This window comes from Cupressus sempervirens, chromosome 10, assembly GCF_028749045.1.
Source record: "Cupressus sempervirens isolate cs-2001-9-10 chromosome 10, ASM2874904v1, whole genome shotgun sequence".
NCBI lineage: Eukaryota > Viridiplantae > Streptophyta > Pinopsida > Cupressales > Cupressaceae > Cupressus > Cupressus sempervirens.
In genome coordinates, this window is record NC_143127.1 from 578,890,622 (window position 1) to 578,910,915 (window position 20,294).

At 37.1% G+C, this 20,294-nt stretch overlaps 1 protein-coding gene across 1 annotated transcript in view; it reads right to left on the reverse strand.

The window, feature by feature from the left end:
* Nucleotides 1–20,294, reverse strand: part of LOC149535197 (methionine aminopeptidase 2B-like) — a 118,483-nt gene that overhangs the window by 29,328 nt on the left and 68,861 nt on the right. Inside the window, exons 3-8 of the mRNA XM_089807599.1 lie at nucleotides 20,149–20,182; nucleotides 19,886–19,993; nucleotides 14,005–14,104; nucleotides 13,653–13,798; nucleotides 13,468–13,559; nucleotides 13,184–13,278 (exon numbers count right to left, since the gene is read on the reverse strand). Of these exons, the coding sequence (XP_089663725.1) occupies nucleotides 13,184–13,278; nucleotides 13,468–13,559; nucleotides 13,653–13,798; nucleotides 14,005–14,104; nucleotides 19,886–19,993; nucleotides 20,149–20,182 (575 nt within the window). The remainder of the gene's footprint in view (nucleotides 1–13,183; nucleotides 13,279–13,467; nucleotides 13,560–13,652; nucleotides 13,799–14,004; nucleotides 14,105–19,885; nucleotides 19,994–20,148; nucleotides 20,183–20,294) is intronic.

Genomic DNA, 20,294 nt, shown 5'->3' on the forward strand with positions numbered 1-20,294 from the left:
TTTTAAGAGAGGAGTTCGAAAGGATTCCTATCGTTATGCATCGTGCAAAATGACATCTCAAAACCTCCTTGAAACTACTTTACCCACAAGCAATCTTGAATCATCATGACAATTTCTAGATCCCAATTAAACCTATGGAGTGTTCCAATGCCTCTCCATTGCTTCACATGGAATTCACAAAGTTTATTAGACCCTATTTGATCATGAAGCAGTTCCATATCATTCAATTTATTCATAATGTAGTTGATTTGAACACTAGTGATCTTTTGAAGTTTGCTAATAGGAAGATCACTCCAATATCGGATGGACTTTCCCAAGTCATATTCTTGGATAGACTTTACATACCTATGAAAAACAATTATTGAGTTCCATATAATTCTAGGGTTCCAAGTCAACCTTATAAATGAATCATCATAGTGAAGCAATACTACTCTGAGTTCATCAATATATTTTTCATACCCAAATTGTGTTTTCCTCCCATGGAATCCTAGGGAATATTTGGTGTTCACATCCATACTGAGTTCAACCATAGGACCACAAACTTACATTTCCTCAAGAAGTCAAGAGGATAATCCCAATTATTCCACCTTATTGTAATCATTATAGTGTTGGAGGAAGGTATAACGATGGGGCAACAACCACTTGGTTGTTAACCCCTATAGGAAAATAATAACTATTTAGTTTAGGATTTATATAGGAAGTGTTAATTCTCCTTTCTACCCATCTCAAACATTCAACTTTTGATCTTTGATAGAAGGAAGGAATCTTCTTTATTAACCAGATCTGAAGCGCAATTTATTGTAATTTGATTGGAGAGTGATTGGTGGTAACATATTTTGTAGACTCGGACTCAAACATTACTCAAAAAGCCCAAAATTTTCAACCTAACAAAATCCCAGCAAGAAATTAGGAACTTAGAAAGTACTAGAAACTAAATTCTCTTAAAGAAACATATATTTTTGCAAAATTCAATTACAAAATGGAACAAATTAAAAATTGATATCTTGGAACAGAAATGCATGGTTTTATAGCAAAAACATGTGATCTTGGCATCTTTATTCATGCTTTTCCCATGTTAATAAAAACATAAGAGTTAAACTTGTAAAAACTCGTCCAACAAAAACAATAGAGTACTCAGAAACTCAAAAGGTATTTGTAGAGTTTGCAAACTATAGGTGATAACATTACTAGGTTCAGTCTCAATGCTCCATGTTCATTTCTCCGCTTCATTAATAGGAAATGCATCGAGGTCCCAAGTTTTATGTTCATCTTCAATCTTATCATAAGATTCCATAACAACTTATCTAATTCAAAAGGTGGATTTTCATAGGACATATAAGCTTCAAGCTTAATCAACTTCACAAATTGAATTTTATCCTTTGTTCCAAAATTAGGCCTATCTATTTACAAACCTTCCTTTTATCTGCTTCTTTTTCACTAGAAGTATTACTCTTCTCATTCACAACCCTTAACTTGTTAGTGGATTCCATGTACTCTTCAAGAGGTGACGGAGAATCTTGCCCAATATCCCTATCACTAAGAAGCTCCAATAGTGTTAGGATACCTAGATTCAATCCATACCATGACATCGTCAGTGCATGATCCTTGAGATAGCATAAAAATCAATCTCACAATCTTATGAATCCATATACTTAGTTCATTTGTGATAGAAGGAACACATGACAAATCAATTGTTTATATTTCTTTAGTAGTGTTGAAAAATATTTCCTCTCCTTGTACCTTTGGCTCCTTGAAAATGTTAGTGACTATATTCTGATTTTCTTGTGGTGCTTAATGATTGTTTATCGATTTAACCTTGTCTAAGGCTTCGTGACTTGCAGCCATCAAACTTTTTACTATCTTTTGATTTACTCTAATTAGAGGGAGTATTCTTCTCATCACAAATCATTGCCTAATTGGAGGAGTCCATGTCTTCCTTGTAGGAGATCTGACATAATTTAACTTCAATAGATCTAATCTCTTTAATATATTCTTCAATCCCTGACTCTTGAGAAGAGGTAAGAATAGAATTAAAACTACAAATCATTGTCTGCCACTTTTTGATCCCAAGCTCATGTGGTAGACTTCTATGAGCCATCAGAGTACAACAAATTTAGCTTTCCAATTCTTCTCCTTGGGCCAAAGTGATGATCTCTATCTCTTTTAGGCAAGTGCTTTATCCTTAGGTCTATGTACTCTCTTAGAGGTGTACCATGTTGTAATCCTCCGTCTATCCAGTCCTGTCAAAATTGATCTTGTAGATCAACCGAGGGTTCATTGCCTTCTTGATGTTCTACTCTAGATGGGAATGTTGATACTTTTGGCCTTGAATTTGTTGTAGTGTGACTATTTGAAGTTTATTTGTTGATGGCTTGATCTCCATTTCCTACATTGCCTCCTTTGTTGCCATTACAACTGTTCTTATTGTTTACTTATGTTGGCCTGTCCAACAACTGAGCTAGTCTCTTCTAAGTGTTTCTATGTTCTGCCATGGATCAATTCATTTTATCATTGAGTCTGTTTCAATTCTGATACCAACTCTTGAATTTTCCTTATCTTCTGTTTATCTGAAATGTTCCCCCAAAATCTATCAAGTTCATTAGCTCTGATACCACTTGTTATGTCCACTTAATTAATCTCTTAGGTCTTGGGCTACTTTCTTCAACCGCAAGAGACTTCTTTCTATCAAAATCTTTACTTACAAAGAAAAATTAAATATATTTATACTATGCAAGAATTAGATTGTTTGACACTTCTTGTATGATGATGATCTTTATGCTCAATCAATAATCCGAACTTGTGAACATATACATACATTGAATGTACTATAATCAGATGTAAAAGATACATCTGAATTATTCTATCACTATGAGTTTTGTATCATGCAAGATATAACGATGATATCAATACCAATAAATCGATCAAATATCTACTCAAGATGTATGTCAATGATATCTTTTGTCTGATCTGTAGTATATCAACCTTATTGAGTTGATGTTATGGAATCTGTCTTGCAAACTCATGGATAATAAAAGGATATTTTTGTTTCAGATATCAATGTATGAGTATTCAAATGATCTCCTTCTTATTGCTTAGCGATGAAATAATGATTGTTCTTTTTGATAGTGCTCAATAAGTATACAACGTGATGCGTTTTTATCTGATAAGACCTCTCACTTTAATGTTATCACTTGACTGATGTAACTGATTATAATGGCAATAATCTCTTGGTGCTGTTCCTGATCAATATCTCTCAATGTATGCAACTGAACCTAAGAAGGTTGGTGCTCACCTGAGCAATCCAAATATGGATATAAAAATAAAAATAAGAAAATGCTCGATGATGATTTGAGTCGATGTTTCGCCACCTTTTAATATACCATGAAAAGATATGAACTTGGGTTGCCTGCTATTATTAATTAAACAAATCACACCTCTTCATTGATGAGCATTAATCCTCGTAACCAGTTGAACTAAGTAATGAATCAATCATTCCTTACAATTGATATTGTAGTCATTATAATCCTCCTTTTGGTGGCAATAATGATATTTGCTTGGTACAACACCATCATTGATTGTTTGCTGAACCTTCCTCTTACTCAATGTGAACATGAATATTATATATCATTTTATGGAGGTTTGTCATTTTTGTATTTTTGGAGATGATGAGATCAATATGTTTTCTTATTGCATCATATGAACAAATCAATATTTCAAACCTGCATCATACTTCCTTTGTAGCTATATTATCAATACCATGTTTGTATTGGGAGTATTGGCGAAATGAACTTCGTGATTGATATGTGGAATGCCATCTTATGGATATGTCAATATATAAAGATTTTGTTTATCAAGTTGAGCATATTTGTTCCATGTCAACGTCAATTAATGGATTACTAAATATGACATTCAAGTTTTTGTCCTCTTGTACTCAATTTGATGATGATAATTGTTTTATCGCTGACTTCCTTCTTTTTCTAATCATGTTTTATTTGTTTGGGTTGGATGGGGACATCAAAACATTAGCTCTCTGTCTTCCTAAGGGGAGGAATGTTGTTCGACATCATTGGATCATTTTCAACATTTATGAGTTTCTACATTGAGGGAGGGTCACTTGACTTCTCCATTCTCTCTTATGGAAGGGACTTTTTCCTCACATGGACCATTATTCTCCTCATTCTTATTTGAGCATATTTTCATCTCTCTTTTGGGGAGGAGTTTTGTCCATTGGGTTTTCTCATTTTCTCTATTTGCAAGGTATTGTATTGCAATTGTACATGGGAACCTAATATAGTCTACTAGTCAAGACCCATCTTTCTTTGTTTGCAAACATTCTCCCTAAGTTGCACTTGGGGGGCTGGGGAGGTTGGTGTGTTTATGTGTTGTACCTAGTGTAAGTTCTTCTCATAGGTCCTAAACACATGTTACTTTACTTGGGGACACCATAGGAATATTCCCATTTCCAATGGTTTTGTCACATTATCACTTTTTCACCTTAACTGGGACTTCTACCTTTGGTGGACTTATCACTTTCACTTTTCCACCTTACGTGTGTGTTCCACCTTTGGTGGGTGTGTTACCTTAGGTGGCTGATAAGTTATCGCAAATAAGATTAAAAACTTGGTCATACTCATATCCCTTCCTTCGACTCACTGTGGCCTATTTAACCAAGGGGTCTCCTATTAACTGTCATCTAGTCTATTGCATTCTTGTAAGAATACAATTTACTCTATTCATAGTGCTTTCCAATAGGCCTCTAGATCTTGGGTGGCTAACTCAATAGCGAAAGCTTACACTAACTGAAACAAAAACGAAAATGCTAATTGGGAACTGATTTGCCTTATTCTAGCTAAATACTACAGACTTATTCCTAAATATGATAATTATCTATAGGACCTTTATTTCCCAGCTATTTGTTAAAAGATAAGATAAATTTATTAATGTCCAACAAGACACCAACAAGGGTCGAAGGGATTGAAAGTCTACAAACAAGGGAAACCACCCGTAGCAGGGACACCAAATGGTGCCTGTGATAGAACAAAGCAACAAAGAAAGCAAAGGAAGACACCATTGAAAGTGAATTCATTCAATGCTTAGATTAACCTATGTTTCATTTGTTAAGCTAGTGGCATGCTATCAATATGTGTCATTTTAGCCTTGTACTTGGAATCTATATAGTGCATGGACATCACTAGAATATCGACGTTGTCTTTATACAACAATGGTTTCTTACCAAATATACTACCTTTCATAACTAAACATGTAAATATAATTGCTTCCAAATAAAATAGGCAAATCTCATAATCTAGTAAATCTATCAATATGTATGAATGAGCAAGAAATTGCATACAATGATTGACTATGAAAACAACATTTATTACATCCCAAACTATTGTGTTTGTAAATTGTGTTGATGTGTGTGTTTCGATAAGGGAACATGTTTACTCACGTAACATAAAAAATCATTTCCTTTTATCTGACAAAAAGATATCAGTTTCGTGTTACATTTGATTGAAATCTATTAGACTAATATTAATATTTAACTAAGAGATATCATATTTACTGTCTTCTCTACAGTCCAACATTTTAAGTATGTAATGTCTCATTCTAGAGTTTCCTTATGAAGTTTCGTAGTATGCTTTAGGTAGTCTTGTGTGCTTCAGGTAGTTTAGTTGTGTGCTCCAAGTAGTATCCCTCAGTGCTTCAGGTAGTTCAGGTCAGTGCTTTGGGTGGCTAGTGCTTCAGGTCAGTGCTTTGGGTAAGTGCTTCGAGTGGCCAGTGCTTCAGGTCAGTGCTTTCGGTGGCCAGTGCTTCAGGTAGTTCTCCTTCAGTGCTTCAGGTAGTTCTCCCTTAGTGCTTCGAGTGGCCAGTGCTTCGGGTCAGTGCTTCAGGTCAGTGCTTCAAGTCAGTGCTTCGGAACAATGCTTTGGGTGGCCAGTGCTTCCAGTAGTTCTCCCTTAGTGCTTCGGGTGGCCAGTGCTTCCAGTAGTTCTCCCTTAGTGCTTCGGGTGGCCAGTGCTTCAAGTAGTTCTCTCTTAGTGCTTCAGGTGGCTAGTGCGTTAGGTAGTATAGTATTATCTTGATGGTCGTACACTTGAGTGTATGGCCGTACAGTGTAGGCCTGAGGGTGGTACAGTGTTCTCTTGAAGGTCGTGCAGCAGTGTAAGTGACCATACGGTGGATGCCTGAAGGTTGTATGGTTCTCCCTTAGAGGTCGTACGGTAGTGTGGTGGCCGTACAGTGGAATGTCACTATGGTTGTATGGGATGGAGGTGCAATGGTCGTACGGTGTGGGGAGAAGACAAGTCGTACAGTATGATAGCAGCAATACACTTACGGAGTTGTCCAAGTCGTACGGTTGTAGTACAAAAGATGCACTTCGTGATGTGGGTGATGGATGGTGTACGGATAGAGGAGGAATGCTGAGTTATGCAACCATAAATTTATAGATCCGAATACATCAATAAACCAAACAAGAATGGAGATTGAACACAAATATCCTTCAATTAATATTTGCAATAAGATGGTGCTCTGATTTGCCAGATCTGAGCGAATTATTACATGCAACAGAATAGAGTGAGGGTTGAATCACACAGAAACCAAATAAGCCAAGTAGGGAAGTTCTTTCACTTCCGAAATGGTGAACAACAGAGAATCCCAACGGGAATTCCTAGTACAAAATAAATAATCAGAATGCATATCTATGACTACCTACAAGCCATGTTTAAATACCCGTCGAGAAAAACCTTTCCGAGGGTGTACAAAGATAGCCGACAGCAACACTTACCAACGAAAACTAAAATAAAAATAGGTCCGAGATATATTAAATCAATCGGAACCACAGATACAAATATTAACTTGGGCCCCATATTAATTAATTAAAGTAACTAATTAAAAGTCCTTATATTATTTAAATTTAGGGACCAATTAATTAATTAATTTAATTAAAAAATTACATTGAAACTTGGGGACATGACAAATCCTCTCTGTCGAAAGATTGCTTGCCCTCAAGCAATCCATCATCTGACGAAACACCAAGAGCTCCAAGGTCCCAAATCAAACGCGTAGGCAAAACAAGTGAAATGACATCAATCCTCTACAACACCACATTGCTATCAAACTTTCATTGTGCCACTCTAATATAAATATTATTGTATCTTGAGTCACTAGGATCCCAAACCAAAGACACAGGCGAAAAGAGTGAATTGTCATCAAACCCCCCTTGCAACCCACTGTCATTAAGCATTTGTTGTGTCACTCTGATATAAACATTGTCGTAGCCTTCACCAGGATCCCAATGACACAAATTGATGAAATCTTTCATGTCATTATGTTCGAAAATCTCTTTGGATATGGTCATGCACACAAACACTGATGCTAGCACAAACTTACCCATTGACACAACCACAACGATCACTATTATATTCCTAACGAATGAAACCTTGACAAAGAGAGCTTCAGTGGTGAGAATGTCGACGAAGGGGGCCTCGACTATGAGTACCTAGGTGTCAGGAGCTTCAATGAAGGGTGTCGCGATGATGGGAGCCCCAGTAAAGGGAACCTTGACAGAAAAAATTTCAACAAAGAGTACCTCAGCATCAAATAAAATTTCAGCTGCAGATAAAACCTCCATGGCACACAAAACCCCGATTGAAGCCTCGATGATGGATAGAGCCTCGACAATGAGCAATGTCTCAATGGTGACAAACGTAGCTATTGCGACTAATGCAACCACAATGATAGGCACACAATGATGATGGAGACATCCATGATGCCGTCGACGAACACAACTACAACGATGGATACGGACTCGGCGTCGGTGATGGATATGAACTCAATGATGGACACAAACTCGACTTTCGTGGCAGATACGAACTCGACGATGGACACGAACCTAGCTTCGATGACGAACACATTGGTGATAGATATGACAACAGTGATGGATACGAACTTGACGATGGACACGAACTCAGCGTCGATGACGGACATGATGGTGTTGGACACGAACTTGGCGTCGGTGACAGACATGACGATGGTGACAAACACAATGGTGACGAATACGATGGTGACAAACACGATGGTGATGAACATGACAATGATGAACACAACGGTGGCAGACACAACGGTGATGAACAAGACGGTGACAGACACAACGACAGTGATGGACACGAACTTGGTGACGGACACGGACTCAGCGTCGGTGACGGATACAACAGTGACAAATATGAACTCTCGTTGATGACTGACATGACAGTGACAAACATGAACTTGGCGTCGGTGACGGACATGACGGTGATGGACACGATAGTGACAGACATGACGGTGATGAACACAAACTCGATGATGGACACAGACTTGGCGTCCGTGACAGACACAACGATGTCGGATACGAACTTGGTGTCAGTGACGGACATAACGGTGATGGACACAATGGTGACTAACACGACGGTGACAAACACGACGGTGATGAACACGACAATGACAGACACAATGGTGAACACGACGGTGACAGACACGACGACAGTGACAGACACAAACTTGATGACAAACATGGACTCGGCATCGATGACGGACACAAACTCAACGTCAGTGATGGACATGACAGTGGACATGGTGGTGACGGGCACAAACTTGACGTCGGTGATAGACATGACGGTGATGGACACGATGGTGACGAGCATGATGGTGACAGACACAAACTTGGCGTCGATGAGAAGCACAAGGGTGACAGACACGATGACGGTGAGGGACACACAACCTCAACGATGGGAAAGACCACGATGATGGACATTGCTTCGGTAACAGACATAGCCTCGACAAGAAACACAACCTCCGTAATAGACACAGCCTCGGGCACAACTTGATCCATCCATGTCTTCACAAGATCCATGCAAGAAACTTCTTCATTGTTTTGGTGTTCTCCCCATGTTGGTGTAGTAGAAAGATTTAGCAAATCCTCCTAGAGCGGCCCTATAATCATGCCTTCATTCTCCTCATGTAAAGCATCACCCATATCATTATCATCCATTTTCTCCCACTTGTGCAAATGAGATATTAGTTTTTCTTCACAATGTTTGAAAACATTACTGACCAATCTATATGCTGCTATAGAGGGAATACGTTCTAAATTACGAACAATCCATAACATAGATGTGATGGGTTGGGATATTTCATCCATCTCTTTAATGCATGAAATCATAAGACACTCCATAGCAACTAAAATCTACTGTCATGATCTTCCTTGATGGTGACCAAGAAGTGATGAAACATATCATGGACCAAATTTTGCAATTCAAGATCTAAGAGAAGGTTACTTACTTTGACATTTGCACAATTCTCCAATATTGTAGATCTCCTACCAAAAGGGTCACTACTGAAGTCATTAAGACTCTGAAAGCTGTCAACTATCAATTGCAATATCTCTATCATGGTGTTATCATCATACGGTGCTTTACAAGCCAAAATTCTCAAGACCTCACTAAGACATGCTACAACTGTCAATTTTTTATCCTTGTCATGGTGTCTCAAAAGCCTGGGTTGACTTAAGGCCTCCTTAATCGGGGAGAGGATTCTTTGTATAAATCTTGAAGGTAATTGGTTCACCTAACACAAACAAACTTCTAATATATCTAATGGAAGATCAACACCTTCACTGAGCTCTTTGCCAATCTTTTGTAGTTCTTTCAACCACCACTCTCCATCATTGTTCGAAGCCATAGTGTGATCCAAGTACCAAAATCTCTCAATCATCCTAGCAAGCTGGCAAGATCACCAGCTCTAATACCACTATAATGTTTCGTTCTAGAGTTTCCTTATGAAGTCCCGCAGTATGCTTTAGGTACTTCAAGTTAGTGCTTCGGGTGGCTAGTGCTTCAGGTCAATGCTTCAGCTGGCCAGTGCTTCAAGTAGTTCTCCCTTAGTGCTTCAGGTGGCCAGTGCTTCAAGTAGTTCTCTCTCAGTGCTTCGGGTGGCTAGTGCTTCAGGTAGTATGGTATATTATCTTGATGGTCGTACAGTAGAGCATATGGCCGTATGGTGTAGGATTGAGGGTGGTACAGTGTTCTCTTAAAAGTCGTACAATAGTGTAAGTGACCGTACGGTGGATGCCTGAAGGTTGTACGGTTCTCCCTTGGAGGTCGTACGGTGGAATTTATGGTTGTATGAGATGGAGGTGCAATGGCCGTACGATGTGGGGAGAAGACAAGTCATATGGTATGATAGCAACAGTACACTTACAAAGTTGTCCAAGTCGTACGGTTACAATACGGAAGATACACTTCGTGATGTGGGTGATGGATAGTGTACGGATAGAGGAGGAATGTTGAGTTATGCAACCATAAATTTATAGATCCGAATTCATTAATAAACCAAACAAGAATGGAGATTGAACGCGACTATCCTTCAATTAATATTTGCAATAAGATGGTGCTCTGATTTGCCAGATCCGAGCGAATTATTACATGCAACGGAATAGGGTGAGGGTTGAATCCCACCAAAACCGAATAAGCCAAGTAGGGAAGATCTTTCACTTCCAAAATGGCGAACAACAGAGAATCCCAACGAAAATTCCCAATACAAAATAAATAATCAGAATGCATATCTACGACTACCTACAAGCCATGCTTAAATATCCGTCAGGGAAAACCTCTCTGAGGGTGTAAAAAGATAGCCAATGGCAACACTTACCAATGGAAACTAAAATAAAAATAGGTCCGAGATATATTAAATCAACCGGAACCACAAATACAAATATTAACTTGGGCCCCATATTAATTAATTAAAGTAATTAATTAAAGGTCCTTATATTATTTAAATTCTAAGACCAGTTAATTAATTAATTTTATTTAAAAATTACATTAAAATTTGGGGACATGACAAAGTAATAGTCTAAATTTGACATCAAGATTGACAAATTTATTGAATGGCATGAGAAACTCATTTGATGAGTTAATTGGTAGAATTTAAATGTAATAGACTTTTCATTATATTATTTAGGTTGTTCTTCTTATATAAACTTCTAATGGGTTGACATTAAAAGTCAATTCAATATTTTATCATTTAAAATTTTCTAAAGCAGCATAGGGAACGATTCCAACTCTTATGTGAATTTTCAATTCAATTGTAATGTATTTATTAAGGTCTAGTATGTATTTGACGAATGCCTTGTCAATGTCATCATACAAATGTTTCAAATTTTCTATAGTTTTTAAATTTTTCCATTTTTTAATACACATCCCCTGCCATCCCCTAAAAGATGGCTGCCTAAAAAACTGCCTCAGAAACACCTCTCCCTATTCCCTGCCATCCCCATCCTTGAAATATGGTGTAACAAAGGTGCAAAATCTTAGTGTTGATTTATGATAGCGTCGGCCAGATATAAGAATAAACTGGTTAAGGCAACTGTATAGATATGTGGATGTATGCATATCAGTTCACTATGTGAACTGATATACATGCATACACACACATATATGTAGTTATTATTTTTGTCTTGCCATTGAATATAATAGGTGATTCTCCTTGTACTGAAACTATCATAACAAACTAAGCATGCCAAATCTTTGCAGTCAGATTATAATTCTCTTGGAGATCGATCAATGTTTGCTTACAAAATATCGATCAAATGTTTATTAGATTGGATCAAGATTATGATCCATCTCCTTATGTAGATCGGAGGTCACAATAATAATTTGTTTATTAAGTAATCATGTCCAATTATGGAATGGGTCTTTTAGAGATATTAAAATGTGACTTCGTGCCCTTTCACCAAGAGACATATAATGAACAGACAAGTCCACCCATTATGTGTCTCTTAGGATGAATATATATATGGACAGAATCCAAGAGACTAAGCATTGAAATATATAAATGCATTATTCTCTTTAGATCAGCAATATAAGAGTTCAAGTTTGATACATCCAGATTTGTTATACAGTCTGCAATATAATTGCGATTCAGATCCACACATATCTGATTGTCATCTGCAAAACAAAACTAAGTATTAGTATACCTCAAATGTGCAAACAGCCCTCATTGCATCAGTCTGATCAAAATTTTAACACTTTGTTGAAATAAGACTGTATTTTGTTCAGTTGTTCAATAATTGTAGATCTTTTATTGCTTACATGTTTTTGAATTGCTGCCTATAATATGTTAATTCCTTCACTAGGATATTGTCTCTTAATATGTCAGATAACTTTCAATCCTCTATTTTCTTGTTCAAAAGATTATTGTCTGAAAGCATTTCATCCTGACAGCAATGTTCATTAAAGTTTGCAATTTTCTTTGACACACAACATTTTACATGTTCCTTAAAAATTTCAGAAGCTACCATTCTAAGGATGACCTGGATACTTTACTGTTGATATATTATTTTCTCAATCACAAACCTCTCACCAAAAATTAACAAGCTTCAAATTTGTGGTTCCCAATCATAACTTGGTTGCAATCAGAAAGGCAGACAAGGAGCCCAATGCTCTAAATTATTATCTCCATCACCATGAATCCTGACACCAATTTACTGCACATTCAAAAAATATAGTGAACACAAGTTCTTTCTCTTTCAACTTGACCTATGCTCAAACAATATATTCACACCCAAGCCACCACAGAATAACACCCATTCTTCAGTCACCTCAACTTTTGATCTTTAACTTGAGGAGTGATCAGTGTGGCTGTATTATAATTCTGTTCCTGAGGAGGTTGCCAAAGTCCTCCCTTAGCAGGTGGTATATTGTTGCTACATTCATAAGAAGACTTTTAGTTTATGGGTGTTCAATAAAAATGCCGTAGAATATTGTACCACTTCTAGGATATGAGCGGTATATGTAAGAGTTTCCGACTTTTATTTTCACTGAAATCCTTATACACATAACCCTTGTACTAAAAGTTGTAATTCCTTTATTCTCAATCATTGCTACTTTTGCTAGAAATTTATCATGATTAGAGATATTCAAAAAACATCAAGCATACAACTGCTCCAATGATGGAGACCATTAGCTATTACATATGTGTACTTAAAATGGAAATAATAGAAGGAAACTATTTATACTGCCTGAACAATATATTTAATTTTTCCACATTTAGAAATAACATTCTGTCAAAATTGTCAAGTCAATCAAACTAGAGCACCCAGCCTCTGTGAACAGGTCAATACAACTTTTGAGTATCCAGTTAGACACACCTTAATGCCAGTATTTGTAGCCTCCTTTGCAGCCTCAAGGAGTGGGTTAAACATTGGATTGAATGCTACTGTAAAGGCACAATCAATAATATGTCCTGGGGTAAATAAGGAAGCCATTAATAACAAGAAAAGTGAGCAAAAAGTGACAAAACAGCCATTTTCACAATATACCAAATTAAATCAATGTGAAGGATTTCTTCCTTTATTATATCACAATAATATGATACTGTGAGATAATAAGCACGGAAACTTACAATACAAAGATGTGATTTACATGCATGTACCTTCAACGTGTGTTCCAAAGTCCAATTTCATGACATCATCATACTGAAGAACAGTCTTATCACCTGAGTTTGGTGTCCAATGTGCAGCAACCCTATCACGAATGGCAGCACAATCATAAACAATAAAAAGATCTCAAATTTGTTTACATGTTTTCAACACCGAGAAAGTGTTCTTTTAAATGTACCAGTTCAGTGAACAACCGGTAGGAAAGCCAATGCCTGCTTGGAGTCCATTTTCTTGAATTAATTTGCGCACCATGTTTTCCAATGTTTCACACAAATCAATCATAAGGATTCCTGGCTTTATATAATTCCTCATGTACTTTCGGACCTTCCAAAACATAGATGCCAAACAAAAGAGTTAAAAAATTGCGTATCTCCAAAAATAGATGAGCCTGTAGCCTACCAATAAATTACTCACAAGAGAACCTTATAAATATGAAGATTATGATAGTGGCACATTCAGACAAATACTATAAGTAATTAACTAGTAAGATCTTCCACATGACAAGTACATTTCAAATCATTGTGCACAACCTGACGATGCACTTCTGCTGCTTGACGGACAGCATTGTAGATAGGCTTCTCTAATCGTTCTTGTTCCCGCTTCTCTTCAGATGTTACTCGCCATAAATTACTGTTAATTCTTAAATGGAGTTAGCATTCAAATATTGCTACAAACAATCAACTCAAAGTAGGAATATTATAAGGGTAAATCAATGCTAGAAACTACAAACAATGCCTATTTCAATCCTGTTTCAGAAGAACATCCATAATAAGTTGTGTGAGAATAACCACAAATATATTCTGATCAAATTGACTAAACAAATACCAATAACCTTGACAGATATAAGTGATCATCTTAAATGATCTAAAGTAGGCCTGTGTATTGATTTTGTCAAGCAACAAAGCATGTGAAAGTTTGGTCACACATATAGACAAAAGTTTTGAATCTGTCATTTAATATTTCACTGGCACGAATAGTTCAACACATAGAGACATTTTCCCAGTGATCACGAAACAATACATACACATCAAAAGAAACCTATAGTGGTATAGGCCCTAGGGTGCTAAAGTAGTAGGGAGTAGTATAATGCCCCACCCAGAGATCCTTGGAACAAGGATTCAATTCAAGCCAAGATATATTTTTTTACAAGTATGAATACACATGACAACATCATATAGGGATCACAAAGATCACAACAAAAGACTTCACCAACAATCCAAGCAACCAACAAATCTCCAAACACCACTACCAAACATAAACGACAAACCATGGAAGTACGCAAACAAATACAAATCTGATAACATACTAAATTTGAAATGCAATCCCAAGATATTTGAGAACACCATAAAGAGTATCCAAAACACCTCAGAAAGACTTTTGGACAAACCAAAAAGCGCCCGCTGTCCGCCCAGACAGGTTTTTCCAAAACCCAAGTGATACTTTAAATCAGCACAATACGATACTTTCCAGTATCATACGACCTTTCTAATGAAGGCATGCAATACAATCAGCATTTGGGCGACACTTCTCAAAAAGGCGTGCGATACTTTACCAGTATCGTATGACCTTTCTCCAAGAGGCTTGCGATACAACAAAGTGTCACACGATAGAGTTTACAAGGGCATGCGATACTTTCCAATATCGCACGATTCTTCTCCTTTGGACGTGCGATACTTTAAAGTATCGCCCAATGCTAATGCATGGTCACCTAGAAAAAGAAAGAATTACTCTAAGGGCCAAAACAAGGGATGAAACGAAAAAACAAACCTCCACACCGGGGAGTACCAGATCCACGTAGATCAAGGAATGAACACTCGAGTGCATTAACAACAAGATGCCATGAACAAGAAAGAGGAACATCTATCCATCTAAACCATAGTAGTAAAAAGAACATACTGAAAGCAACATAACAGTGTACAGAAGCAACATCACAATGTACAAAAAAAACATCGGAATAACTGAACAACCAAACTAAGTACGCAGTTCCTCCCAACCGTTAATAGCATCATAAGACCATTGCGGGTCCTAGCCATCCCCTGCGCATAACATCCCAAACTACTAACCAGATCGTTGGTGCTATCTTATGAGGACATCACTACTAAAATGTGCTAGAACATAAGACTAAGGAAATCCAACATGCTAAAAATAAAGCATAAGATAATCCTACAAATCAAACTTATCATCTATCATATGCTAAACATCATAAAAATAGGAAATCTAACATGCTAAACCAATAAGCAATAGATAAACCAACGAAGCAATTCACATCATCCAATCATATGCTAAACATCATAATATAGGAATGCGTCAAATAAACAAGCATCATCTTAACATGATATCCAAGCATTCCAATGAATGCATAAATCACAAGAAAGCATACTCTGGAACCCGAAGTATCAAGTGAAAACATCTAGCAACAATCGCACTGGGGTAGTAGACCGTCTCTATACACCGGTCCCTAGCAGTGGTATAGGTAGCTACGCCTCTCAACCACATGGAGCCCGTAGGTCCACTACTGTCGTGCTGATGGAGATAATGATCCAACCACAAACACACATAAAGCACAATGTCCATGGCTAACACTCATGCCAGACAATATGATGACTAAAACCAAAAACATAAACAATGCATAAACTATAGGTCCTGGTCAGACACTCAATGGGCTACTAAGTAGGAGCTGACATCATGGAGAGTCGTTTGGCATCGACAAGCCTAAGCTCGGATCGTGTGTCCTCAAACTTAAACGGGTGCTCACACATTGTCTCCTCAAATTTAATCGAGTGCTCACACATTTTATTATCTTCAATTCTATTACCACTCACATTTTATTTAGTTATCACTTACTTCAAGCTCCCTCTGCCAACCTATGGCGCCATGATCGCCATATGCTACCCTATCCTACCCATGCTCATCCAACAATGAGTGTCTGTAGGCATACAAATTCCCAATCCAACCCCAATGATCATAACTTCTGGAAGTACCATGGAAGATCGGCCCCCGCAAGTCACCCAACACATGTACATGCACGTACTCGTGTGTGGCGCACCACCATCACCAAGATCATAACACAAGGACTGCATGAGAACACAAGCAAAATATCACTCAACCAAAACAAGCTCGGGAGGACGGATTTTACACGAATCCCAAGAACAATAAAACCATACATCATGAACCACTCAACCGGTCTCAATCCAAGAGTATGGATTCTACACGAATCCCAATGATGTAACAAGACCAAACATCATGAACTCACTCAACTGACCTCAATCCGGGAGTACAGATTCTACATGAATCCTAGTGTCCATGAAACCATAACAAAGGTCCAAAAGAAACAATAACAGCAAGTATAAAATCACTCAACCAAACACAAAGTCAAGAGTATGGATGTGGCACACATCCCAATACAAACAAAAAAAGTGCAACAATGGTTTGATTGACATCCAAAAAAATGATCCAAGTCCACGACCAAGCTTATGCTAAGAAAACTCGAGAAAACAGGGCAGCATGCAAAATGAGGTAAAAACCCCAAAAATTGGAAAACTTCGAAATTAAAACCCATTTGGTCTTTGGGCACAAAAACCCCAAAAATCCAATAAAATTTGGGTTCCGACACCGTATGCAAAAACAGCCATATAACAGCGCGAAACCCCAAACCTCCATCCCAAAAACAGGGAAAATGTTCATACCCAACCAACTGGGCAGAACTAGCAAACAGAAACGAAGGGAAACACTAATTCTTAGCCTCTAACAAACGGCTACCAAAATAGAAGCTGAAATGGAGCAGAAACAATAAAATAGGAGAGCCCTACCTCACAGCCAAAAGGGCAAAACAGGAATCTAAACTATAAAATAAAAATCCCGCAGAAGTAGCCAAAAACTGTAGCAATCCAAGGTCTCCCCAAGCTGGATCCAACGAGACCAACCTCGCGACGATCCCACGCCCATAGCTCCCACAATGAACAAAACAGTAAATCCTCATGAAGAGGATTTTGGGGTTTACTCTCAAACTTTCTAATTCAAAAGTGAGAAGTGAGGAGTTAAATTCCTTTTTGGATACTTTTCACTTTTCCAGTGAATAATCGATTAGGGAAAATAACCAGCTGACCTAGTTAAACTCGGACTTGACCCAAACAAAAACAGGCTATTCCTAGAAATAGGAATTCATCTATGGCAAAGCTGCCAGAAATTAAATTCAATTAAATTAAAAGCCCGAAAACCCAAAACCACAGAAATTTCCTTAACAACTTTTGCAACGATGCGAATATCTAAATGCGCACACGCTCACTGGTCTAATCACATAATGTAAATGAGTTTAGATTTAATAATCACCGAAAAGATTAATTAAACAATTCAAATAAGGATACATCGACCATACAGGGACGACATTGGTAAAATATTAATGGCTGAACCACTAACTCCATGTAGCACTCCAGGGATATAAATCCTGCACTCTAAACAACACAATCAAGTGCAATTGTATATAACAACATAGCCGAAGCAATAAATGCATTAAATCACCTAATTTAGCCATTTATTCAATTATAGTAAAACAATCTATTTACATCACTCATGTTCACATATAGCATAACAACGTAGGAATGAAGTAAATAACCATAGCATTAAATCCATCACATAACATAATCAGAGATATGTCCAAACACTGGATAACCAGATATCATCATAAAACACACTATCATCTCAAAATGGCATCAACATGCAAATATGATAAACTGAACAACATAGCAGTAAAGCATCTACGATACTGAAGTCAAGGTATAACATCTGACCCTCAAGTCATCTCAAATGTAAACCATAACATGAGTAACAAGTATCTCTTAGATCAAAATATCACAAGGTAAATATCCGCAACACATAACCAATGAATCCAACATGGACAATCCATTTCTAATTATTTAAGTATTTAATAATGGTAGTTACACAACATGAAAAGGCACTTAAAACACATAAGCGAACACAGCCATAAACATGACTAACCATTGCTATAGGAACCTAGTCCAGTGTAGCAAGGTAATAGTACACAGTGCAATCTCTGCACACATCTCTGGGTAATCATGGAACATCATCATGATACCACATCAATCCTGGTAACCACTGGCACAAACCTCAATGAACCATCTAACACATCATAATCTCATAAATCAGCCAAAAGCATAATCAAAGCAACTAATACAATAACATAAATCCAATCACCTCAAGGGTGTAGACCACTCATGGTCCTAATCACAATCCATCACAACAAAAGATCAACAAGGTTGCATCCATTAGGATGACTTATAGAAATCAAATGGAGAGGCACTACAAGTAGTAAATCAGAGAAAGCTCTATAGGCTGTTTTCAACAGTTTATATAATTCTTCATCATTTTTTTCTAAATTTGGATTCACCAATGAGTTAGAATTCCAACAATGGAGTATAGTACCCAAAATTGAAGTGATTAATACTAATAGAAACTCCTATGATATTATTTGCATCTTAGCATGTGCTATTTAAATGGTTATTTGCATTAAAAACTTTGTTAATTATTCATAGAAAAAAATGATAAGTCTTTAATATCTTCCCTATTGAGCACGACAAAATATTGGCAATAGTTGGGCCTGTCCAGAAAAGTTGAGAAAAATGATAGATGTTATCTTTACTCCACTTTTTCTTTTTTCCTACTTATAAAAAATGTAATTAGAGTTTAATATATTACTATAGCAGCAGAAACCAGGAAATACTGGTGGTTTACTACTAGTAATCATCTGTCCGTGCAAGGTCTTATACACACACCCAGGTAATTCATACCCAGTCAAACCCAGGTTAAGTCAACAATCAAAGGAAAAGAACGTATTTAAAATTTGGCAATTTTCATAATGGGTGCAGTTTTTAGTTTATAAAGCCTTTGTACGTACTACCTGTAAGAAAATCCTCAGACTTTCCCAGGCAAATGTACACACTGGTCATTTTTTAATATCAAACTATGGGGTGTAGGCACACATTCAGCATGGAAACTTCAAATGCTCATTTCATGCATTTTTCAGCTTCAATATGACAGATGTCAGGTTTTTCAACATTCTTTTCTCTAAACATCTTAAACCAACTCTAATGCATAATATCATTTTTTATTTCAGCCCATATTTCATCATGCCACAAAGTGACAAAAATCATTTTGCTGTAAACAGGTACCTAATCCAAATCAAATCAAATGCAAAACCTAAGGAACACAAAGTGATGAAAGTTGAGCTCTGGCTACCTTAAGTCTTCAATCCAATGTCATACAAGGAGGGAGAGCAAGTGTAAAAGTTGTAGAAATGAACAGATAATATGACAATTAACTAACATGGACTGAAAATTTGAAGATATGGTTATATATACGATCAGATGAATTATCAATAAAATGCCATGCACTCACTTGTCCTTATAATGCTGAATTTCACCCTCTGGAAAATCTCCCGATGGAAAAAGACTAGCTACAGGAATTGAGGGTGGATCAGTCTGCTGTAAAGGTTCCTTTTTCTTCCTGCCCATCAAAGATAGCCAAGTAAGTGTCATTAGTAAGTCTGATTAAACATTTTAAAGGGCTTGGATCTAGATACTGTATGACATATCCTTAAAACTTAAAGGGGTCCAGCAAATTTAGAAATAAGTAATAGGTACAGAGATAAAACAACTCACTTATTCTTTTTTTTGTTCTTCTTCTTTGCAGCATCTAATTAACATACATACATACAGTGAATTTAGTAACAGCAAAGTAAGCCTAATTAACATTCTTTAAGCAGGAAGAGAAATAAACTACAGAAAAATCACATCATATTTTGATG